The 25,640-nt window shown below is 47.9% G+C and overlaps 1 protein-coding gene across 2 annotated transcripts; it reads left to right on the forward strand.

Annotated features, from left to right (window-relative positions):
* Positions 1–25,640, forward strand: TWIST2 (twist family bHLH transcription factor 2). Of its 2 annotated transcripts, none has more exons than XM_079311365.1 (2): positions 1–839; positions 24,882–25,640. In XM_079311365.1, the coding sequence occupies exon 1, from the start codon at positions 319–321 to the stop codon at positions 799–801; it is 483 nt and encodes a 160-aa protein (XP_079167491.1). In that variant the 5' UTR covers positions 1–318; the 3' UTR covers positions 802–839; positions 24,882–25,640. The 2 variants fall into 2 exon arrangements, with proteins under 2 accessions (XP_079167491.1, XP_079167492.1); XM_079311366.1 differs by having other exon boundaries at positions 1–829; positions 24,873–25,640.

The following is a 25,640-nucleotide window of genomic DNA, read 5'->3' on the forward strand; positions in this document are numbered from 1 at the left end:
AGCTCAGCTAAAGTTTCCAAAAAGTTAGAATAACTTCCTCTCTCCAAGACCTCAATTTTTTTACACAACCTCAGTCCTTGAAATAAGAGCCCTTCAAGCAACCTGGAAAACGTTTGGTCAGCAAAAAAAAAAAAAAAAAAAAAAAAAAAAACCAACAAAAAAAAAACCAAAAAAAAAAGAAAAAAAAAAAAAAAAAACATCCACCTGTTTTTCCAAAGGATCTGTCTCAGGAATTTAAATCACATTTAAGACACACACACACTCACATAGCATAAGGAGGGGGGGAAAGGCTCTTCCCCTCCCCTTCTTACAGAAAGCATGGAAGAAAGCTCCAGTTCTCCTGTTTCCCCTGTGGATAGCTTGGGGACCAGTGAAGAGGAGCTGGAAAGGCAGCCAAAGAGATTTGGCAGGAAGAGAAGATACAGTAAGAAGTCCAGCGAAGATGGCAGCCCCAACCCAGGGAAGAGGGGAAAGAAGTCCAGTCCCAGCTCCCAATCTTACGAAGAACTGCAGAGCCAGAGGATCCTGGCCAACGTCAGAGAGAGGCAGAGGACTCAGTCGCTCAACGAAGCTTTCGCTGCCCTGAGGAAAATCATCCCCACGCTGCCTTCTGACAAACTGAGTAAAATCCAGACGCTCAAGCTGGCGGCTCGGTACATAGACTTCCTCTACCAGGTGCTACAGAGCGACGAGATGGACAGTAAGATGACGAGCTGCAGTTACGTGGCTCACGAGCGGCTCAGTTATGCCTTCTCCGTGTGGAGGATGGAGGGAGCGTGGTCCATGTCGGCCTCCCACTAGCCACCACTGCACCGGGCCAGCCCAAGGGGTAGGTACCCGTTTCTCTTCTGCTGGATGATGCTCTGGGTCTGTTTCCTTCCCTTTGCCCTTTGTGGAATGCTGGGGATGCTGGTGGGTTTGGGGTCGCTGACCTGGAGGGCAGTGTAGGCACGTCCAGTTCCTCCCGCTCACCCCGCGCCAGAGGAAATTCAAATAAATGGAGCTTCCAGGAAGGCAAAAAAGAGATATGCCCAAATTTTGGGGGGGATTTGGGGGGAAAATAACAATCAGCATGCTTGTGCTCTGTGGGAATGGGGAGTAAGAGTGGGCTGGTGTTGAAAGCTGTATGATGAGGGACAGAGGGGAAACCGTCACCGTGTGAGATTTGCCAGAAAGCACTGCTTCAGAGAAGAGCTCAGAGAGGAAAGGTGATGGCCACAACAGGCTGACAAGAGGATCCAAAACAGCTGCTGCCCCACTCCGAGGGTGTCTGCACCCCAAAGACCCAGAGCCCTGTGGTGGCCACATCCCCTCCCAGCTGGGGGGCCAGGGGTTTGGCAGAACCCACGTGGGGCTCAGTGACGGGTTCGCCCCAGGTTGTGTTTCTCTTAAAAGAAACAAGCAGCAGATGTCGGCTGCAGTGGCGGGCTGTGCCCCTTCCCCCTCTCACAGCAAAAAGCAAACAGACGCAGGAGAAACTCTGCTAAATTTTTGGGTTTGTCCAGTTTCCCTTCCCCAAAGTGACGGTAAAGCAGAGGCTGGCGTTAGGCGCAGTTTCTTATTTAGTCTCCTCACCAAACCCTTCCTCGTCACTTTCCATTAGCAGAAAACTACTTCCTCTTCAGCTGCCTTTGTAATATTTGGGAAGGGAGGAATAAACAGTGAGAAAGGAGGGGGGAAAAAAGCCTTTTAATAACACCCTCATCTCCAGCTAATTAAGCAGAGCAGCTCTGCGTTGTGTCAGCCAGAGTTTGGGTCTGACTGGGCGCTGTCTGGGGCTCCCTACATAAAGCAGAGCCCACAGACCCATTCCACCAAGCAAACACTCAGAATGAACATTTTTCCCCGCCACCCCTGAGATTTAAAAATTAAATAATTTCATCATGTGCAGAGTTGAAGAGGAAAGTTTATCCCAGCCCATTGACCAGGCTTGTTTAAAGAGACAAATCTATCTTTGTTCAGTCAGCAATGAACAGCCCACTTGGATAAATAAAATACAGAACCAGGCAAAAATTTGATGCAACAGCAGTGCCTCAGTTCAAAAAGCTAAAAAATGTAAAACTGGGACTTACTAGTGGTGTAAAACAGACTTAAAACCATTTTAGATGTAAATGTTCCTCTTGCATCCTGAAATGCTTTGGAATTTGCACTTTGGTGCTGGAATTAAGATCTTCTAGTGGTTTCCCAAAATATGAAAAAAAGTTTCAAAATTGGAAATTCTACCCATTGCATGAACTGTGTGATGTTTAGCTTTATTTACTGAGGTAACACTGTTGTTGTGGGGTTTATGGCTGTTGCTGGCATTCTTATATTTTGCATGTTGTGCCCCAATATCAATTGCAAAAATCCAAAACTGAGTAGGTTTTTCAAAAGCTAAACCCTTCGTTTATAATACAGAGAGCCTTTTCCCATGCTAATCGGGCTAAAAAACTGCAGCAAACAGATTTTTAAAAAACCCAAAAAACAACAAACCAAAAAAAAAGAACACTGAAAAATCCAGGCTTCTTGTCAAAACCAGATGTAAAATGTCCCGAACACATATTTCTTCAGTAGTTTAGATTGGCTGAATAGGAAAGTGCCGGGCTGGAACAATGCATTGATTCTGTTGTTTCCCAAATGATGTGTTGCCATTAGCCAAGGATGGTTGGAAATCTGTTATCGAATACACAACCTCTCCTAGCACATGGGGTAAAACCTGCCTTTTTTAAAACCGTCTTTTACACCCCATGCTGATTAAATTATTGTTAACATTGCTCTGATGAGGCAGACTTTATAGGTAGGTGCTCAGATTGTCACTATCCCCCAAAAAATGTGAGGATATAACAGAAAAAATCATGTAGAACCAAACCCCAGCACACTTTGGTTAGATTTGGAACAAATCGGAATTTGGCACCATCGCCGCAATGCAACCTCCAACCCAGTGTTCCAAGATGGGTCTTGCAGGGGAAAATCCCAAACTTTCCCCCTTTCCCTGTGCTTGTGCTGTGCAGGAACACGCGTGTGGTTGGACTGTTGAAAAGGTTGTTGACAAATGGCCTGGTGCGGTGTGGTGTCAAATTCTATCGTTTATGGCGACAGAAATTATGGCTGCCAGAAAATAAAAAATAAAACTGCAACAAGGTCCTCAGGAAACCTCTGAAAACAGGCAAATTTAGTTGGGTGGTGGAACTTTTTATGGGTAAGAGGGGAGCAGCCTGCGCTGCCTGAATGGACAAAAAATCCATCAGAAATGGCTGTGTGGGTTTGGGATCCGCTCCTGCCTTTCCTAGGGAGTAGGAACTGCAAACATGGGGTGAGCGCCGCTCAGGCTGGGCTGCCATCCTCCCTTTCCCCAGGGTTTTGGGGAGAGAGAAGCAAGGAAAGGTTTTCTCTTTGGAGGGACATTCATTGCCCTCCGGCTGCAAGCAAAACAGAAATCAGAGGAGCTGTCTGATTAGAAAATCAGAGCCTTGGGAACTGGGAAAATGCCACCTGGCCCCTGCAAACGCCAGCAGGTCGCTGCTGCTTGCTCGCCTGGCCACGAGAGCTTTTCCTGTTCTGCTCCACAGAATTCCAGACAACTGACTCTGGGAGTTGCAGGAGAAACAGGCACAGCTTTTGCACCTCTAGGACTGTAACAAGATTTTTCAGCCAAGCTTTTCTCCCCCAAAAAACCTCCCCATCCTCACCACCAGCACCTGCACCTCTCCCCTTGCAGCCACCTTTTGCTTTCAGAATGTTCCATGGGCTCTAAACTGAAAAGAACGAATCGGGGGGAGAGACAGTAGGTTTGCTGATACTCCTTTTAGCAAGGAAAAAAAACCCCAAAAAACCAAAAAAACCCACCAAACCTGTCCAGTCAAGATGGCAGGACCAGCAGCAAAGCGTAAAGGACAATGCAGCCGTGAGCCCCACATTAGTGTGACCAGTCTGCTGCTCCTTCCCACTCACTGGGGACTAGCCCTTCGCCTCCCCTGGGTTGGCACTGGCACTGGGAACCCCTTTTCCCACCTTTTCCCACCTTTTCCCACCTTTTCCATGCTGGAGAAGCCACGTTTAAGGTGGGTGTTTCATCCACAGCCCTCAGCCCATCGCCCCTTCAGACTCGCAGGGCTGTTTCCAGTATGAAACACCAGCATCCTATTTCATTTTCTCCTTAAAGAAGCAAACAGATGTTATCTGTACTGGCCCTGGGAACAAAACCTAATTCTATAGTATCTGAGAGCAGCACAGTTAACTGGGGGTGTAGTGACACTGGAATGAAGCCCTTTTTTGTCCCAAAAGCCCCATTTTTTCATACGCATCCTTCAAAAAATGTAAATAAGTTTCCTTGACAGGAAGGATTGTAAAGTTTGGTATTTACATTAATAGCCTCTTAGCGGCTGGGAGGGGTGAGGGTTTCATCTCAGTGCATTTAAAAAGCCCAGCAAAATGCATTTTGGATCCTCTGTTTACGTTCGTGTCTTTCCTTGGGAAAGGATAAATCTGTAACCCAGCAGACACCAAGCACGCTGCAGTCAGCCAAAAAAACGCTCAGGCTCAGGGATCTTTGAAAAAGAGGGTGCAAGGGAAATGCTCCGGAGAAGGAGACACGCAAAGAGACAAATCTTCCAGGGCCTAGACTCAAATAAATGAATTACCCATCAAAAAGAGCTAGAGACACTCATGGCGCATGGAAAAATGCTGGATCAGGTCCGAAGGAGCGCTTAGAAAAGCGGTAAAAACATGTTATTACTTAATCTGCTGGAGGCAGAGCTGCGGTAAAAATCCTATCGGGAGAGATGTGCGTTGAAGGGTCATTAAGGGAGCAATCGAGGCAGACATTTCGGTTAAGTAGACCTAATTTGTCTCCGAATTAGTCATCCTCACGCCCTGAAGAGCAGCCCTAATTTCCAAAGCAACCTCATTAAAATAAAGGGAGAGATCGAAACGCTTCTCGTGACAACCTCCCGTCACATTCCTTCCTACGGTGCTTTTCGGGGAGCATATTTCCTGCAGTTATAGGTAGCAGCGATAAATGAGCCCTGGAGATCACAGCGGGCTCCTACAGAGCTAGGACAGATCCTGCAACCACCCCTGAGATCTCTTGTGGGGACATTCCATGCCACTCTTTCCCCCGGCAATATAATTATTTTTATAGCCATAGCCCTGAGAATCATTTCCATGGGCTTCAGCACGACTTTGAAACCTGCGAGCCCAAAACCTCCAGAATTTATATCTTGCTGGGGAGCTGCAGGAAGGGTTTGACAAAGCCAGGAACATGGAAAGGAGAGGTACCAGAATCCCAAAACACGAGCTGGAAACGCCGTCAGGGAATTTCAGCTGTATGGGAAAAGCTGGTATTCCTTAGAGCTTTTTCACCCCTCTTCCCAGGTTTTGCAGAAAATCGGGAAAGGGGGAAAAAAAAGCAGATTGCTCCTTGCAAGCTGTTGATCCCACCAGACACCTCAGTGGGTTGCTCGGAGAGTCACCACAGGTCCTGGTTCCCTTCTTCAGGCAAATTTGGAAGTGAGGAAAACCAGGAGACCATCCAGCTGGATATTAGCAGACTCATACTAATTAAGGATAAATTCTCAAGAATTAAAACAGTAGAAATATTTGCCAGGGATTAAAAAAAAAACACGAAACAAAAAACAAACCAACAACAAAACACCAAACCAACTTGGCACCCTGGCATTAATTAGATTTGTAGTTGTGGAAGATGACCACTCAGCAACAACAACTAATCACACACAAAGAGCAAATTAACTCAGTCAGCCCATAAATCAAGGCGAGGCAGCCCTTGCCCTCAGACCCATCCCTTTAACCACTTCCACACCAGGCCCAGCCAATTCCCCCCAGCCCCAATGTCCTTGTCCTTCTCCTGTCAGTGGTGCAGCAAAGATGTGGGAATTGAGGCTTGGGGAGCTCTTTGGGATATGCTTCTCCTCCTGCCTTAGAGTGGGGATTTGGGGGTAATATAGACAACCTCTCTTTGAATTTTATCTGTGATCTGCCACCCAGAGCCCAGGGTTTTCAGCGTTTAGCAATAAGGAGGGTTTTCCCTCGGAAAATGGGAGAGGGAAAAAAATCAGTCTTTCTCTATCTTTTCAGGGGAAGCGGTGTCAGGAATTTGGAGACAGGTTCCTTGCAGGAGGAGGGTGCACACAGGACAGGGAAGTTTGGCTACTACTTCCCTAAAAATGTTGAATTAGAGACAACAGCTCCTGAGCCCTGCTGGCAACAGAGGGATCAAAGTGGCCATTAGATCCCTGAGTTCCCCAGATTTGTTCCCTGACTTGTACAGGAGGCTCTCCCGGTGGCCGGAGCCTTTTGGGTGGAAAGGGTGTGTTGATATAATAATCCAAAATGAGCACAGGAAAGGCAGCATGGATTCCTCAATCCCAAACCGGGGAGGCCAGGGGGTGTCTGGCAGTGCCCAGGAACTTGAATCCACCTGGATCCAACTTCTCTTTGTTATAATTATGTGATCTGGGATTTTAATTTTTTTTTTTACACCTGTATTTTGGCAAGGGATGGTATTGAGGCGGATTCACTCTACCCCAGACACAAAAGTGCTCAGACACCAAAACAGAAAATAATCCTTGTGCCCTGCACTCTGTGCTGAGTCACTCCTCTTCCTCCCATCTCCTCTCCAACTTTCAACCACAGCTTGGAAAACAGAAAAAGGAGGAGGTGGGGTGAGAGAAGAGACAGATGTCTATGGGTTCAGCTTGATATATATTTACTGGAAGAGGTCCAGTAAGCCTGGCCTAGCTTTAATTGAATTCCTAATAAGATAGTTTTGCCTTGTTAGCTGCCACCCCCAAGAAATATTTCCTTAAGAGATATTAGACCTGCCAAACACACGCTTTAAAATGCATGAATTGGGTTTTGGGTGAGTTTCGCTACCCAAAATCCTTGTGCAGTCATTTATCTGATTATGCCCTCGGTTTTAGCTGCTCAGGCCTCCTTTAAAAATCATATGTTTGTGCTTAAATGTAAATAAACCAAATTGCTCTGCTGAAATAGGGGAATCACAGCTGAGCCTCCTATTAAAAATAATTAGTTAATCCAGCTTGGAAAATTCGGTAGGGTGGGATGGAGAGATGGAGAAGCTTGCATAGGAAAAAAACAATGTTTTGGGTGGCTGGGGGTGGTTCCCCAAGGCATCCACATCCAGTGGCCCCAAAACCAAACTCATCAACAAAATTAACCTGCCAGAAACACAAAAATGCACATTTCAGGCTGACCCTTACGGCGAATTTTATGTACATCCCAGTTAAATTTCTCCGTGTGATGCAGCTCCTTAGGTAGATTTCCTTTCTGGGATGGGGAGTTCAGAAATGGGAGGAGCAAAAAAAATAAAATTGTGGACTCAGGATGAAGGTGAACAGGGAAATGCTTCCCAGCAAACAGCTTGGCATTGGTAACTGAAGATAAAGCACCTTGTTGAGGATACGAGAGAAGTTTCTAATTTAATCCTTCGCACAAAACCCGCCTGGGCCCACCATGACCCACGGATGCTGTCAGAACCACCCTTGCCTTGCAATGAAATTTATTAACAACCCATTAATCAAAGGGGTTTGTATGGGGAAAATAGGTTTTCAGTTTGTTCCAGCTAAGCACCTGCCTCCATGCCCTTCTCATGTGTATCCTGCCAGGATGCCCAGCATCACCTCCATGTCATAATCCCTCAGAACTCATCCCACAGGCACTTTTATGACATTTCTTGTGAGTTTGAGTCTTTTTTCCCCCAAACACATGGGTGAGCTCGCCCATCAGTGGAGGGGTGGCAGGAATTGAGCCTCTGCATGGAACCAGAGCATTTTCACCCATGGCAGTGCCTCTGAAAATACTAGGGAAATTTTCCAGTGACAAACCAAGGTATAAAACCACGATTAAAACAGGCTGACAGTTTTTTTTTAATAAAAGCACTCTGCACACAGCATATTAACTTGCATTTTTGCATACTGGATAAGATGGCTATCCTGCATATTTTAATTTATTTTGCTCAATTATTTTTCCCAATGAGCCCAGGAGATTTCTCAGAGCACCAAGCCCTTTTTTCTGCAGCAATTGTGAGTGCAACGCTCCAGGTGCGGCACCGCGATCTCCAAAGCTCCCTTCCAGCTCCGTCGGGGTTTGTGCACGGTACAGCCCCACATTTTACAAGGGTTTTTTTCATCCCTGGCCACAAAAGGGGCTGTTTAAGAGATTCCTGGGATTGCCAGCACTAAATAATCTATTTTATACCAGATGGGGCTGAAATGATTGTCGTTGGAAGGGAGCAGAGCGGCCGTGTTCTCACCTCCATCGCGATGTGATGAGTTTGCACTTGGGTTTTGGGACTGAGAAGAGGCTCAGGCTTCTGAACTGTTTAAATCAGCTTATGAACAGGGGAGATCAGAGATTCCCTTTCCAGTGAATCCCTTGGAAATGTTAAAATTGAACAGCCTAATGATCAATATTTCTCGTTACAATGCGGGCAAAGGAATAGCTCACCGCTGCTCTCCCTGTTCATGTCAGGGAAATTGGTAGTGGAAAGCACCTCAAAAAGATTCTGTCGCACCAAAAATACAATTCCAGCCACTCCCAGGACAATGCCCTGTGGCAGAGGGTATGGAACTGGGAACTCAAAACACACTGATTTTCAACAGGACCGAGTTAATCAGGAGGTTTTCCTCCTAAGCACTGTTATTTTGTAAACCAGGCAATACTTTCATTCTCAACCAATGGAAAAAGGTAAATATTATAAAGTTGCTGAGGGAAACAGACACGGCTTTGAAAATTGTAGCTATTCCTTAGCTGTGCATACTTGTGGAATCTTAAGATTTCTCAGGCTAATAATGCCAGAATTTATTAATGGAATCATATGATTTTGGACGATAATCATATCAGAATCAGAGAGAAAAATGCCTGGCCTTAAATACAACAGTCTGCAAATCTATTCCTTCTTTTTCATACTGGTTTACTGTTCTTAAATATGCATCACTGGCTCATTTTCTGATGCAATTAGCGAGGTTTTTGTGCCCACTGCAATGCCCAAGATATATGTACAAGTCCCAAGGACAATTTTTAGATCTGCCCACTTATCCCTGCTCTCCAGAAAATAAACCTCCTGTTTAGAGCACGTTCAGAGCTATTTCCTAATTCCATCTATTTCACCAGCTGTGAAATGTATTTTTTCCCTCCTCAGCACTGTTTTTCCTTAATCTTTCGCTGAAATGCTACTGCACAGCCTCTCACACAGCTACAGCCACATTTGTATTGTTTGAAGATCCAAAAGCTCTTTGTGGAGAGGAAATCCATAGGCTCCCCCCCTTGCCCTGAATTACTCATCCTCTACATTGCTCAGGCTGCCTTGCAGCTTCTCTGTAGTTCTCTGTGTGCTTAAAATTGCACACGGGGTAAAATATTCCAAAACTGGGGCGGTTGGGTCATTTCTGAAAGAGGGAGAGGAGAAGATGAAGGTTTCCTGGAGCTGTCACAGGGAGCCTGGGCCAGGAATCAATGCCTAAAGCTTTTCAGGGGGTCTGGTTGTTGGGACAATTTGGGACCTGGGTGTTTGGAGCTGCTCCATGGAGGTGCAAACAGGGATGGTGAGGCACTTCCAGCCTGCAGCTTCGGCACAAGCAGGGAAGAACTCAGGAGAGTTGCTGGCCCGGTGGCGAGCTTGCTTTTCCCCCCACTCCCAGCTGGTTCCCTTCTCCCAGAGGTCCATGTGAGCTGGGAATGCCCGAGCCAGGAATGCCAAATCACAGCTCCAGCCCTGTGCAAGCACTGCTGGCACCCCAACCCTTAACCCTGGTTTCCCCCCAGCCCCTCAGAGCAGGACAAGAGCCCTGAAATTTGGGCTCTCCCTCTCCCAGGCTGCCAACATCCCAGCACCATGGAGGGCTGAAGGGACACCAGGCTTTACTCCAACAGGTCCAGGAGGCATTGGATGGGGCTGGCAGGCAGATGAGGCAGCTCCATTTCCATTCTCTTATGAAACTTAAGAATTTTTATAAAAAAGTAAGTAAGGATTTGGCAGCGAGCGGAGGGCGGGGATGCCTGCCAAGGCCTGGACAGCTGTACCTTCTTCACTAGCAAGTTGTGTGATCAGCGAGGGCTGTGCTGAAAGCCAAGAGGAGTTACCAGAGCTGCCACATCGCATTTGGCTGATCCTCCCTCTGGGAGACACCTTATAGAACAAACCCACCCTATGGCCCCACCGGCGGCCAAATCAGGGTCACCTCTCAGGCTCGGGGTGTTGCTCTGGTGTCCCCCCCTGCCTTTCCCCACTTTCACATCCAAGACAAGGGGACAGGGGAGGAGGAGACTTACCCAAGGCTGTTTTTCCATTTTTGCTTGCGTACCAAAGCCCTGCCTGCCCCTCCCACGCAATGCTGGACCTTCCCCACGGCTTGAAATAACCCAGGAAATTGTGCAAAAGCCTGGCTGGAGGGGCAGCCAGCCCTGCAGCCAGCACCAAAGGGTGTTTCTGCACTCCAAGCCCTAAAGCCTTGCTCTGCTGAGGTCTTCAAAATAGCAGGAGGGTCCCAGCAGATGCAGTGAGAAAGGTGTGATGGGCTTGGAGGAGATTTGGGGAGCACTGATGTGCCTGTAAATCCTGGGAGCCTCCCCTCCCAGCAGAGAGGCTGACAAAAGGCTTTCAGATGTGTTCTTAAACAAAAAATTATCCCCCCTTTCCTTCAAGAGAAAAGCAAGATGTCTATCTCCAGGTGTGTTACACCATCCCCTACATCTCCAAGCTTTTCTCAGGCTTGGAGGTTTCATTTTAAGCTCATCACTGAAACTACCTCCTGGCCTCCAAAGCCTCCCTTCACACAGCCTGCCACGTGTATTCCCATTTCCCTCACAAAGCTAATTTTCCTTGCAAGCATCTCCAAAAGGTCCTTCCAAGCAAAGCTGTGCTGAGGTACCCACTCCCCACACATGCACAAACATCTCTGGCTGGATTTCTTCATCTCTCCTCACCCTGGCAGCCCCAGCAGCAGCAGATTCCCAGGCTGGGAGATGGAAAAGGTGGAAAACCGCAGGAGCTGCTGACTCAGCACCTGTTGGCACTACAGGGCAGGGTAAACTGCATTAAATAAAGAATTGGATGGGGTTGGGGTGGCATCCAAAGGGAATATCTCCTGTGCATCCAACAGGGAGCGCATGGAATATCTGGGAGCAGCCAGGAGCTGTGACACTGCCCGAGAAAAGGAGGAACCAAATTTTACACATCCCACATCAGTGATCATCAGGAGAGCAGACTCACAGGTTGTTTAATTTAAGGTCAGAGTGTGGCAGCAGAGGTGCTTCCACCTTGCAGTCATAGCTGCCTTTCTGATAGAAAAACTCTTAAAAAACCCCCACAAAAATCTCATTTCTCTTCTGTGTTTTCCTGACTATGTGATTAACCCTGCAATATCCTCCTCATAATAGGAGATTTTAAATTAGCCTCAAACATAAAAAGCACAGGTTTAGTCCATTCCTTTATGAACAGCCACTTCAATAAACAACTCGAATTTTAAGAGATGACTCCAAGAGGGTAAGGCAGCACAGTTTTTTCATGAGGGAAAAACCACTGGCAAAAGAAAAAATAGAGTTGGCAAGGCAATTTGTGGCCTAAACACAAGGAAAAAAACCCTCAGGCCTCCCAGGTCAGCCCTAATCCTGCAGGACAAGCATCCTCCAGAGCTGCCGGGTAGGGGAAATGCAAGGGCTGCAATTAGGGAGGGGAAATGTGTCAGGCCTGCTTTGCTGCCAAGGAAGAAGAGGGGGAGTCTGTAACTCTACAAACCTATGCCCTAAAACCACCTTGCCCTGCAGTTTTGGCTGGTAGATGGTGCCTCAGTTTCCCCTGCAGAAAGCAAGTATTAATGCACCTTGCAATCTCCCCAGCAGGGACCTTGCTAGCAGAGAGAAGGGACTCACATGCCACCAGGCTGGATTTACATTCAGCCCTTTATGTTTCTTCCACAGCTTCTCATTTCAGAGATCTGAATTGCAGATGTTGCTGCACCTCAGATTTGGAGAGGGACAAAAACGGAAGGAAAAAGGTTAAGCAGCTCTGTGAGTCACTCCAATACATGACCTACTGTTGATTTAGAAACCTACCTCAGCTGTAAATGCAGAATAAGCTTCTCTGAAGTGTTTAACCTCTTGTATTCTGGCCAGAAAAACTAATAAATGAGAGCAAAACATCCTTCCTGAGTCACAGAAGCAACAAAGCTGGAAAATCCTGCCATGGGGTCAGCACTGAGAGTAAAGTGACCCAAATCAAGTGACCTAAGGAGGGAGGGGAAAAATAAAGAAGAGGTATTAGTGTGGCAGATAATGAAGAGAGCAGGCTGTGCTGCTCTCTGGGATCTGCTCCAGGCAGCAAAGGCAGGGAATAACTTCCCAAACAAGCACAGAGAGGCTTTGCCATGGATAAAATAAAATACAGCTCAGACCAATAGTGGGACTCTGGTTACACAGGCACCCACTTGGTGCACACAGACTCTCCTTTGGTGCTGCATAGGCTCATCACGTCCATCACAATCCCAAGTAATTTATCCACAGGCTGGTGTTTGGGGTTTTTGGGAGACAAAGGACATCCCAGTCTAACTAGGGAAGGGCTGGGAGAAGAATTGCAAACAGGAGAATTAGCTTTGCTACATGTCCTGCCGTGCACCAGTACCAGGGCAGCTCTGGAGAGGGTGAGGCTGTGCATGGAAATGTCCTGATTCCAGCTTTGGAAACATCCTAATCCCAGCTTTGGAAAGCCCTGTGAGTTTTGGAAGGCAGCTGAACCATCCAAACCCCCCCCCACCCCCCACCCCGCCCCCTTTCAAATATCTTGTTGAATCATCTTTTGTCTTCAAAGCAGAGGGTGTAGCAGCGGAAGGAGAGCTTTCCCTGGGATTTGAGGCACTGAGTGGGAGTTGAGAGAAAGGCCAGCATCTGCAGATCTCAAGGTACCACCAGGAGAATTCTGCACCAGGATCCCGAGGAGGTCACTTGGGCCAGAGCCATCCCGGGGCCTCTGGTTCCAGCAGGATCCTGCAAAGTGACCAAGGGGAGCTGGAGAGTCCCAACAACCCCACTGATTAAAGGGAAAGCTGAGGAGCAAGCAGATCCAGCACAAATCAGGCTGGCCTTCGATGCTTAGGCGTGATTTCAATCGGCAGAGCTGTGGTTCACAAGCCACCAGAGGTTTTTGTAGGGATGGGGATGCTTTAAATAAAAATAAAAGTCACCGTTCTGGTCAGCACACAGATGTAAAACTCAGGGCAGGGAAAACTGCCTGAGTAGTGCTGATGGATAATTCAGGCCTTAATACCTCTTGGAGTCATTTCCCTCTAGTTCCTCCCTATTCCAAGGCAGTTTCCAGCCCTAATCAGACATGAACTGAGACAGGATTCCAGAAAATGCATTTTAAGCTCTTTTTTTTTGCTAGTTTAGAACTCAAAGATTATGTGCTCAAGTTTTTCCACCTAAAACCCAAAGGCTGGACAATTACCCTGCTAAAAATATGACATTAACTGATTGATTAATTAATAATCTTTTGGGGTTGATGATGAGCAGACTGAAGCCAAAGAGATTTAAGGCTCCTCCAGAGCTGTCAGTTTTCTGAAAGATACCAAGTTTTCTCGATCCTTTTGAGAATTCCAGCCTAAACTCATATCCAGCAGCCTTTATCATTTAGTTACTCTTTGGGTCTCTCGGAAAAAACTAAAATCCCTAACACACAAGAGCAGCATAAGTGAGGATGAAGCAGCACTGTCAGGTTTGGAATACACATCTAGAACTCCAGGTGAAGGCACAAGCTTGTTCTGAGATGTCCCCACATGTCCTGGGCTGTGTCCATGTCAGATCTCTGTACTTGGCCTCAGCTCCTTTTCCTGGGAAGGAAAATCCCACAGGCATTCCCTTGCTCAGCCAACAAGATGACTTGGCTGGATGTCATCAGGGGGCCAGGAAGTGAGCCCCAAAAATAAAGGCACTCGTGCCCAGCCCATGACATAGGAGGATCTTGGCATCCATGGAAAAAGGGAGCAGATCCCTTCAGAGCAGATACAAATCACCAGTTCCTGCAGTCAGAGCCTGGCTTGTGTAACCAGGCACTAAAAGGAATAAACTCAGATCTTTTCACACTCAAAGGTCTTTAAGGCCCTTTCCAACCCAAACCAATCCATGATTAATGGAGCAGAGATGGGAATCATTTGGATGGTGCAACACTGGAGAAGTCCAAGAGCCTCATCCCCTGGACTTAAGGCCATCCCAAAAGCAGAGGTGGAACAGCCAAGTGAGGAGATGGGAGCAGAGTGAGGATTTCTCTGGAAGGAAAAGCAGTTCTCCTTAAGTCTCTGTAGCTGGCACAGTTCTGGCAGCCTACTTATTCCAGCCCTACCTAGTTTGGGAGCAGCATGCAAACACTTGGAAGGGAAGGAACAAAGCATTTAATAAGTCTGAAATAATTTTTTACAAATTCATTAGCTATTATTTCAGCTGCGTGACCTCCTGAAGGGACTTTCTAGAGGGTCAGATTATGCAGCCAACTGAAAATATAAATAAGTATGGAGAGGGCAGAGATCACTTTGTGCAGCCAAACCGTGTGGGATGTCAGGTTAAGTTTCCTGTCGGGTGCATCCGTGCACTTCCAGGAGGGGAGGTGGCCCAGCACTTGCATTTGTTCTGCCTACTCCAGGGAAAACAGTCATTTATTGATACTGATTTCAATCACTGCTGCTTTTAGGGAGCTTTTAATCTAAATGTCTGTTATTCACACTGATTTGCTGGTGGGGAATTGCTGTGTTAGGGGTGCAAGGTGCAGTGCACGTGCAGATACAGATCTTCCCCATCCCTGGAAGTGTCCAAGGTCAGGTTGGATGGGACTTAGAGCAGCCTGGGACATCAGTGTCCCTGCCCATGGCAGGGGGTAGAACAAGATGAGATTTAAGGTCTCTTCCAGCCCAAACCATCCTGTGATTTTATGGTATGATGAGGCACATCTGTGCCTGCGTAAGAGCAGCAACTAGAAATTTCAAAAGAAAACCAAAGCATTTTTAATGGGTTAAAAGCACACAGAGGAGTGAAAAGTTCTTACATTAAGTCGTCCCAGACATCCTCCACACCCAGACAGATATTTAATTGAATCTGGGATTACAGATGACCTGTGTGTTGGGTGAAGAAGCATTTCTCTAGACAGAGACAGATCCAAGCTTCCCTATTCTCTCCCTACATCCAGTCTGATTCCCTAATAAGCCTCTAAAGCCCCATTTCAGTCACCACATGTGACACCCATCCTCCCTCCCTTCACACACGCTGGTTTAACCTGGAGAACATGAAACTTAAACATCTTGTACTGCAAACACAAACCCTGTGTAAAACCCACTTGTACAGAGCAGAAAAGCTGCTCAGCATCAACCACAGGCACCCTTCACCCCTGGAAACATCCAAGACCAGCTTGGGTGGGGCTTGGAACAACCCGGTTTAGAGGAAGGTGTCGGATCAGATGACCTTTGAAGGTCCCTCCCAACCCAAAGCACTTTGAGACTCTGGAGCAGAGAAACCCATCAGCAACTCCTGAACAAGCCCTGGTTCCTGGGCTCAGCTCTGCCCGCTGTGGCTACCAGAGAGGAGCAGCGCTGCCAAAACCCAGCGCAGAGCCTTTGTTTAGGGATGCTGCGGAGAGAGAGCTCCTGCTGCTCCCCCCAGAGATTGCATCAGTGCCACAGGTTATTATCCCAGCGGCGACCCCTCAGGGTCCCTCGCCGAGGGTTGGCCTGGTGCAGCTTTTGCAGCTGGCAAAGCTGAAAAAAAGCTAAACAAAAAGCTAAAAAAGCAGCCCAGCTGCTGCCGAGCTGAGTCAGCCGTGCTCCCGCCACTTAACCCGTTCGCTTAATCACCCAACCCAAAAACCCTGACAACTGCAGGCAGGAGAACACACATCTGCCCTTCTGCGGCACGACAGGCTGGAAAAGACCGTGGAAACCGATTTTCCAGGGCTTTCCTTTCCCTGGGCTGCCGAGTGCGTGCCGCACACAAATCCTGTTCCTGGGAGTCGCTGGCTGGGCTGCTCTGAGTCAGCAGGGCCTGTGCTGAATGGCAGTGGGGTGAGCAACACGAGTTTGGGTATTAAACATTCATTACATCCTGGGCCAAACACGGGCCAGCCGGCTGCTCGCTCCTCCAGCAGGGAGATCCCGTTTCCGCGCTCCTCTTCCTCCGAAAATTTGAACTTGCTGGAGCCAGGCTGTTTGCTCCCCTCTGGAAAACAGCAGAGAGGGAGGGATAAGTTTGTTTTACCTCTCGTGAAGACATGAAATCCAGGAATGAGATGGAAAGGTGACACGGGAGCCCTGAAGGGGATGATTTATTGATAGGGAAGGAACACGGAGTAGGGCACAGCAAGAAGAATAAAACGAGATTTTAGAAGTCGTTAGTCACAGCACCGAGAATTAAACCCCTCGGGGTGCTCATTTATGGGAGAGGAGGCTTTTGGAGCAGAGCAGAGGGTTAGGGAGTGCTATCCAGACTGGGCGCTAGAGAGGCTGTGAGAGGGATCTGGCTCCCTGTGCTGCTCCCCGCGGTTTGCCTGCCCGGCACAACCCACGGAGCAGTTTCAGGGAAGCCCATAAAGCAGCTGGCCAGCCCCATGACAGGTTGGAGGCATTGATGCTGCTCCTGGGAGTCTTGGAAAAATGATTCACGGATGCTCAGAGCCCTGATGGGGACTAGGGGGATGAGCTGACCACACTGCTGGAGAATGCTGCAGCATCCAAAGCCCACAGAAACAAAGTGAAAGTATCCCCACCCTGACCAGCCCCCAGGGAGATTCACAGCCACTCTGCCTGCATCAAGTCCAACTCCTGGCCCTGCACAGGACACCCCAAGGAAGCAGGGGCAGCCTTGGGAAGAGGTTAGCAAGGAGAGGAGGAGGAGGAAGAGGAAAGAAAGGAGCAGAGCTGATTATAAACACCAGGGCAGAGAATGGACTCAGTATCTTAAAGGGCTGGGGCTGAAATCCAGAGCGCTTGGTTTAAGAAGCCTGGTTAAGGGTTTTAAACCTGGTTTAAATGGGATATTCTGTGATTCTAAGCATGGGTAAAGGTATCTGCATGGAAAGCAGCAGCTGTAAAGTTTAGGAAAACAGCTGTACTATGCGCTACTCACATTAAAGCCTGGAAGAAATGTGGGACTGAGGAGAGATGTGGGACCCTGGGTGGATTTTGTGCAGGCTGATGGAGCTGCCAGGCCAAGGAAAAGGGGGAGAAAGACCCCCAGGGCAGGAGGAGATAAGGAATGCAGAGCAAGCCAGGCCTATCACATGTATTCAAATTCCGAGTTCCTGTCACCATTCCCAGGGTGCCAAAAGCAATCCCAATGACTCACCCCAGCCCCACAAAATCCAGAACAGCTCACCTTATGCCAAAGACTCGTTCCTAACCCAGCAGCATTGCTTGTCATATAAAATATAGCTCCCTCTTCATGAGGGCAACACCCTCTAACCCCAGGTTTTTTAAAGAGTTGAGCGATTCTTGCCATAAAAAAAAGATCAGAGGGCCTTTATTGACTGCAGCAGGGTTAAACTGGTTTATTCCAAGTGAGAATTTAGCCCCTTGACTTCAAGGAAGCTGTGCTGATGAATCCCAGATGGAGACCTGGCCGGGTACAATCCCTCCCCAGAGTCCTGGGATTGAATCACCTCCACTGCTCAGAGCCTGGGTGGTTATCGAGGAACAAGGAACAGCACCTGCCATGTGGGAAACATCGAGCATGGGACCAGGGAATTGGGATTGAGGAATTCAGAAACCGCCAGGGTGTGCCTTATAGGGGGAGGAAGATGCCAGAGCAGCATCCTTTCTCCTGCAGACCTCTGGGAGAGTCACCTGAGATGGGAGTCCAACACCTGGACACTGACCACAGTGGGCAAGGAGATTGGGAATCTTCCTGGCTTCTTCCCACTGAGCGCTTTTTGTGGTGCTGTGTTAAGATCCATGTGTGCAAAAGCAGGATTAAATCCATCCATGCTTCAGGGAAGCTGCCCCAGCATCCCTTTGGCAGTTTTGAGGAGTGAACAGAGCTTCATTCCTACTCCAAATGCCAAAGATCTTTTTTCAGCAATCATCTCCAAAGTTAACACAAGACAGGCAAGATTTTGCTTCCCAGAGTTGTAGGCACAAGTGCCATACTTTTGGCAGGAATATCTAAAAACCTCTACATGTGTGCCTATGGAGAGATGGCAAAACTCTGGATAAACACCAGAATACACCAGTTCCAAGGCTAGTGTTGATGAGGTTTAGATTCTGAAACATAGAGGGTGTGGTACCTCCCCCACCAGGTCACTAATGCATTAAAAATCCACAGCTACAGGATGCCAATGTCTCTCCCCAGATTTCCCTTGAGAGTCTCTGCCCCAGATTTGCATCATGCAGGCCAGGGGGACTCTGAGGGCTGGGCTTTGCATGCAGAGGAGACTCCTGGGAAGAGGGAAATGCCTGGGCTCGTAGTTCCCTTGCTCCAGCCTGGCCTTCCAAGCTGTGTTTGTGAGGGCCAGCATCTGGAGCGGGGTGGGAGCCGAGGATTGATGGGCAGCACACGTACAGCTGTGCACATCTGGCCCACAGGTGTTTCAGCTGCTATTTGTCAGGGACATGAAAAAGCTCCCCAAGTTCCCGGGGCAGTCATACCTGTCCCGTGGATTGTTCCCAGAAGCCCCCAGAATTTCATGGATTTTTACGTCTCTGCTTTTTAGTGGGTGGCCCCAATTTTTTTGTTTGTTTGTTGTTTTCATTATTATTTTATTTGAAAGAAGGAGTTTAAGCCCTAGATGCTTTTAAAACAGGGGGGGTTTGTTATTAATTCCACTGGCATTAATTCACACAGCTGAGTCAGTCCCAATGGATGGTTGTCATCCTTCCCCTGATTTACTCCTAGGAGTAGAGGTTACCACAGATCCTTTGTGTAGCACTGATGAAACAAACTGAGGCTGCTCCCCCTCCTGCTCAGCCACAGGTACAGCCAGACTCAGTCCCAAAATATTTAATCTATGCAAGGACAGGTGAAGTGGAGAAATGGGTAGGAAAAGTCTCATCCGTGGGCTAGGAAAATCCCACAGGGATGCTGCTGCTGCTGAGGTTTGGGAGCTGCAGCTGCACACAGGAAAACTGTGAAAGCAGAGGAGCTGCTGGCTGAGCTGGCCAGGCTAACAGAGTTCCCTTGGAAAAAGAAGAAAGCCATAGATATATATGTTTATTTTTAGAGAAGGTGTCTTTACTAGAATTTGTATTATTTTGGCAGGAGCACCCTGGGGGAGGAGGAAAGGTTTTCCTTTGGCCAATAATATCTGCTGTCCTAAAATGGAGTGGAGGCAGAGGGTGTTCTCACAGCCCGGTTCGTGTCTCAGTTCTGTTTATCCCTGCAGAGGCAGACAGGGAGCAGAGACCATGTCCCAGTGACTTCCAGCTTTGTCCTAAATTAAATTAAATTAAATTAAATGCCCCCTGAGGCTGCGAGCGGTGTCTGTGCAGGGTGAGATTTTTCATTGTGAGCATCTCAGCAGAAGGGGATGGGCCACCTGTGTCAACTCCACCCTTCTTCCCCGATTTCCACCCATTCCCACGGCTTCAGCGCCTTTTGGGGGTGCATTTCAGGCAGTGTCTGCCCGGAATTGCCAGTGCTCTGGCAGCTGGAGCCCCTCTGGATCCCAGAAGGCCGTGGGATGTGGAACTCAGGAGGCAGAGGAAGGTGGGATGTGGCTGCTCTCTCCCTTGCTGTAAGGCTCAGAGCCGCTTTTTAGGGACCCATCTGGGTCTGAGCAAGCTCTCATCCCCAGCTCTGGGTATTTCCCTGGAGCTGCACCAGGAGAACACCTCATTCCCTGCCTTTCCCCCACCTTTCTCCCTTGGCTTGTGTGAGGGAGTGGATGTGAGCCAAAGGAAGCGATGCTGAGCTCTGCTAGCCAGCAGAGCTGCTGGGGGCACCTCCTGCCCCTCTGTGCCCCCATCCCTGGCTCAGGAGATGCCGCTGGTGTCCCTCAGTACTTGTTCCCCCGAGCCACCCACGGGGCAGCCGGTGGTTCTCCCAAATTCCCAAACACTGGGGCAGCAGCAGCGCTGCTTTTCCCTGCCCCGACTGCTCATTAGTGGCTTCCGCCCCTCGGCAATTCCTAGCTGCCATTCCAGTGATGTGCTGCCAAGGTTTTAACAAGGGGCTCCCACAAACCTGCCTCCTCCTCCTCCAGCTGCCACCAGCCCTGCTCAGCCTGTGGAGGAGTGCAGGGTTGCAGGAAATGCGCCTTTGCTGTTTAAAGCTGGTTTTTTTAATGTTGGTTTAAAGCTGTTTTTATATCTGTTTTAACTTTCTGGCAAAGGAGGGACGCAGCACCTTGGGGCAAACATTCCTGACTGCCCAAATTTTGCTGCAGGGAGGCAGAACCTAACAGAGCAGCTCTGAGTATCCCAGCAGCAAAATGCTTTTCAGCATTCCCTTCTCCTCCCTGCGGTGGGCACAGGCCCACAAGACTGATTCTAGCTGGGTTACGACCTCAAGTCTTGAAGAAATGGCTCTTTCTAGGTGTTTTGGGCACCAAAGGACAAGTTTCTCCATGGGAAGTTGTTGAGCCCACAGGTAGAAGCCATTTAATTCCTCTCCTTGGTGAGCATCCCTCTCTTCTTCTCAAGGGGTTCTTCCTGTCCAAGGCCAGGTTGGACATTGCTGGCTTGGAACAACCTGGGATAGTGGAAGGTGTCCCTGCCATGGTAAGGGGTGAAATGACATGGGCTTTAAGGTGCCTTCCAACCCAAACCATTCTGAGATTCTGTGGACAGCAATAACCCTTTCTGCAGCAGTGTGAGGGGAAAAGAAAATTATTTAAAGTGAAATTACGGAGTAGTTTCCAGCAATATGTGAGAGGAGCACTCACAACTGCCCCAAATTCCTTTCAGCCATGAGTAAGGAGCTTTCTGTCCAGTCCCCACTCCCCGTGGTCATGCTCCATCCTGCACCAGTGTCTGGGAGCAGACCCAGGATCCTATTTTCCCCAGACCATGGGCCTGGCTTTGGAGAGGGAGAAACAGTCTCAGGGGGAGGAGAAAAAGCTTCAATCTCCATTTCCTCATGCCACATAGCCATCAAACTGCTCCTGGCTACAAAATGGGGAGCTGCAGGGTACAGGGAGGACATTTCACCTCCAGCCAGCCACGGGCAGATAAATCCCCCGAGCTCTGGAAAGGCTGGGGGGAATCAGAGGGAGGATTCTCCTCGGTGAGGAGGGGTCCTGGGGGGCCCCGTGGCTCAGGAATGAACCTCTGCCAGGGATGTGTTTTAAGGCAGTTCCCCAGCTGTGAGATGCACATAACTGTGGCTTTCCCTTCCTCTGGGAGCCTTCAGGAGCAGGTGGTTGATAAGGGTTCCTAGCAGCAAAGGCAGCACAGCCCGAGCCAGGGGCTCTGGTTTCAGTCTGTCCCTACCCACGGCATTAGATCTGATTTTGGCCCTCTCTCCACCCCCTCAAACAGACACAATTATTCCTGAATTCCTTTCTCCCCTGCTTCCTCCCTTCTGAAGCCTTGCAGCCTGGTCCTGCTGCCTTTTCTGGCTCATGGAAATCAAGTGATTTCTCCTCTTTTAAGGCACTTTTTTTTTTCCCTTTACCATTCAAATAATGAAAAGGCTTTACATTTAAACAAGGACAGGCTTGAATTGAAGGAGGTTTATATTTAAATTAGCAAGCTTAAATTTTAATGAATTTGAGCAATTTAAATTTAAATAAGGCCAGATTGGATGGCAGGCTCTGAGCAACCTGGTCTGATGGAAGGTGACCCTGCCCATGAAACGGGATGAGCTTTAAGATCTCTTCCAGCCCAAACCACTCTGTGAAGTGGCTACCATCAATTTTGACTCCAGACACAGCTGAGAACTCCATGAAATAATTTGGGAGCATCCCTTCAGCAGTGATCCTACTAGTAATGGGGATGCCATCAGCTATTTTGGAGCACTGTTTCCTGCTTTCCCCATATCCTGAGACAGCTGGGGCAGTTTTGATTTGGGTTTGTTGTTGGTTTTTTTTGTTTGGTTGGGGTTTTTTGGGTTTTTTTGTTTGTTTGTTTGTTTGGTTGGTTGGTTGGTTTTTTTTTGTTGTTGTTGTTTTTTGGTTGGTTTTTTTTTTTAAAGTTTTTTTTTTCCCAGAAAACAAAAACAATGGCAAGAAAGAGGAATCATCATTGGGCATTGAAAATTTTGAGCTCAAGCAGCAAATGTCTCAGGAGGTTTTTGAGCAGATCACACCCCATGGGATACTGGGAGGCAAAGTGCCCAAACCTGACCATGGATATTGTGATTGATCTGTGCCATGGGACTTTTCAGAGGAGTTATTCCCAAAACAGCTGGGAATGATGGCTCCTGAGCTCAGGAAGGGAATTTAGGGATTTTCTAGAAGCAGGAGTATCACTTTCTGTTCTGTAACCCAGCATTGCTTGAAGTTACTTCTATTCCAGAATAAGTTGTTACACTAAAAAGAGGAGAGATTCAGTGAGGAAGAATATTCCTCACTCTGAGGCCCTGGCACAGCTGTGGCTGCCCCTGGATCCCTGGAAGGGTTTAAGGACAGGGCTTGGGAGCAGCCTGGGGTAGTGGAAGGTATGGGGTGGAACAGGATGAACTTTACAATCCCTCCCAACCCAAACTGTTCTGGGGTACTATGAATGCCACATTTTCTTCACCTTGATGTGTTTGCTCTGCCCTATCTTATTCAGGCCTTACCTCTGAGAAGAAGCAACTCCACATGGGATTTCTCCTTCCCCATTCCCCCTAAAATGTGCCTGGGATGAAGGGGGAGAAAACAAAAAAGGCCCTGGGGGAAGGCCCTTTTTTCTACACCCTCAAGTTTAAAAGAAGTTGGAAAAGCTACCTTTTTAAAAAAACAAAGCCAAAACCAAAACAAAACAGCAAAACCCACCAAAACCAAAAAACCCAAACAAACGTCAACAGTTTTCCTGCATTTCACATTTCATTTGCACTCTCAGCCACGTCGTGGAAATTATTTCAATCCTTTTGTAACCAAACCCACCCCAGTTCTATATAAACAAAGGCCTGGGGGACCTGTTGTGAAATTTCCTGCTCTTGCTGCCACCTTCCATCCCCTCTCTGCTCCTGTGACATCCATGCTGGGGTGGGGAATGCTCCTGGTGGAGCTGGGGGATGCTTCTAAAGCAAGGGAAAAATGGATCAGACAGGGGAAGCTGGGCTCTGTGGCTGGGAATGCCCCAGAAATCCCTGGAGAAAGCAGCTGCCATCCCTGGAAGTGTGCAAGGCCAGCTTGGATGGCCCACAGAGGGTTTTGGGGGGCATTTTCCCTCTTGCTCAGCCCTTCCTGCAGCAGTAGAAGGGCAGCAAGCAGGGGCCAGGCTGCTGACATGAGGGTGACAAGCCAGATTCAGAGTCTGATTTTGGAGAGAAATTCCAGAGTCTGATTACAGAGAGTAATTCCAGAATGTGATTTCAGAGAGTAATTCCAGAGTCTGGTTTCAGAGTGTGAATTCAGAGTGTAATTTCAGAGTGTGATTTCACAGAATTGCAGCATGGTTTGGGTTGAGAGGCACCTCAGAAAAAGCCAAGCCAGCTCCATGGGATGGAATGTAACAGAGACATTCCAGAGCTCTGGAAAATCCTTGATCCACAGGGTAGGGCCATGGCCATCCCCTCACCATCAACAGGGAAGAAAATCAGCCTGTGAAAATCCCAGTTGTCCAGCTGGAGAACCAGGAGGAACCAGTGGGAAGGAGAGGCCTCAGGGCAGCAGCAGCCAGAGCAGTGGGACTCAGCCAGGGTTAAAGACATCAGCTCTGCTCTGGGAGCAGCTTTGTGCTGAACTCTCCACTCTTGGGTGGGATTTTAAAAAATCCCTGGAACCAGACCAGCTTTTTATCTGGTTTTTACCTCGTTTCTGTGTCAGCCACATTCAGAGAAGAGCAGGGCACAGCAAAACCTTGTGTGACCACCATCCACCCCTTTCTTCTGCTCGCTGGAAAAAATACTGCTAAAAAAATATAAATCAGCAAATTTCTTCGTGGTATCTTCCTTTTCCATAGATTTTATTTTCCTTTCCTGGAGCCCTCCCTGAATGGGAAAAGGGTGAGCCTGTCATCTGCCAGACGTGGGCATCCCCAAACCACCGTGGGAGAGGTGGAGATTTCCTAAGTGGTCCTGGGCAGCCTGACAAGTCCCCCAGCTCCCTGCAGAATGTGGTCATAATTAGATAATTAATAACTTGGAGAGGGAAAGGAAAGGAAATTAGCTAAATGGAAGCTTTCCTCGGTGGGAGGAAGTAATTATATCTGCTTTTTGATATCTGAGCTGAGGTGGCTTTGCTGAATGCACCTTGCTTGCAAAGCCATCCCTGCCCCAAGCAGGATGGGGGGATCCTGTGAGCACTGCTGGGTCATGAAGTTTGTCCCACAAAATTTACCCAGCTGCAGGAAGTGTTCCACACCAGTCTGGAGCAACCTGGGACTGTGTCCCTGCCCAGGCAGGGGGGGGAATGAGATGAGCTTTAAGGTCCATTCTAACCCAAACCATTCTGGGATTCAGTGACATTTTGACAGATGCATTGCTCCTGCCTATGAATTTACCATTTTAAACTCCAGTGCAAACCAGTCTGTGACATTACCAGACTTTGAATTTAGGCTGTCTATCCAAAATCCCAAGGAATTCCAAGAGTTTCCACTTGCTCCTGGCACAGTGGATCTTGTCCAGTGCCTGGATTAACTCCATACTGCTGGAACCAGGGCCAGGATTCAACACATGGTGATGAAGCACAGCCTGGATTTGTAGGGAAAAGGCCCTTCCCACACAACCTATCTCAGAAAAACATTCTGCATTCAGTATATTTATTTTTCTTCTATTTTCTTTTTTTTTTCTTTCCTTCTCTCCAGACTGTCCAGTGTCTGCAACTGAAGTGGAACTGGGATATATCCAAGTTTGTAGCTTCTGAAACCTTAAAAACCTCAAGAAAACTGGTCCAAAAGACCCCTCTTGACCTCCCTCGCTCTGAACTCTTGTGGAGCATTTTAGACTGAGCAGCAAAACGGCACCAAAGAGAAGGAGCTGAGACTCTGCAGCATCTCTCCCTGAAACAACTGACCAAAAAGAGAAGGAGAAGCAACATTCCTGGTTGTTCATTGTTGTTGGGATTTTGTGTCTGTCTATGTGTTTGGTGTTTTATCGCTAATTTTTTTATTTTTTAAATTTTTTTCTGGAAACAATCTTAATTCAGGAACACATTTAGGAGGCATCTTTGGGTTCGAGTTTTACTTCCCCTTAACTGTATTCTTCTTTTTTTTTTTTTTAATTCCAAACCTGATTTCTTGTACAGTCATGGCAAAACTGGACCAAGGCTCTCAGCAAAAATAGAAGAAGAAGGAAAAAGGCCCAGCAGCTCCCTGCATGGTTTGTTTCAAGTACAGCCTGGATGACAGACTGCCCTCCACACTCTGCCACCTCTCCCTTATTGCTCCATGATTTGCTACTGCTCATCCCCTTCCCACTTTTTTTTTTTTTTTAATTTTTTTGTTTTGTTTTGTTTTAATTTCCAATGTATATATTGCTTATTTGTTTTATTTATTGAGATATTTTTAACGAGCTAAGAGACTGCAATGTCGCTGTGTATACTGCTTCTCTTGCCAGTAAAAATAAAGATGTCA

Source organism: Erithacus rubecula (genome assembly GCF_903797595.1).
Source record: "Erithacus rubecula genome assembly, chromosome: 8".
Taxonomy (NCBI): Eukaryota; Metazoa; Chordata; class Aves; order Passeriformes; family Muscicapidae; genus Erithacus; species Erithacus rubecula.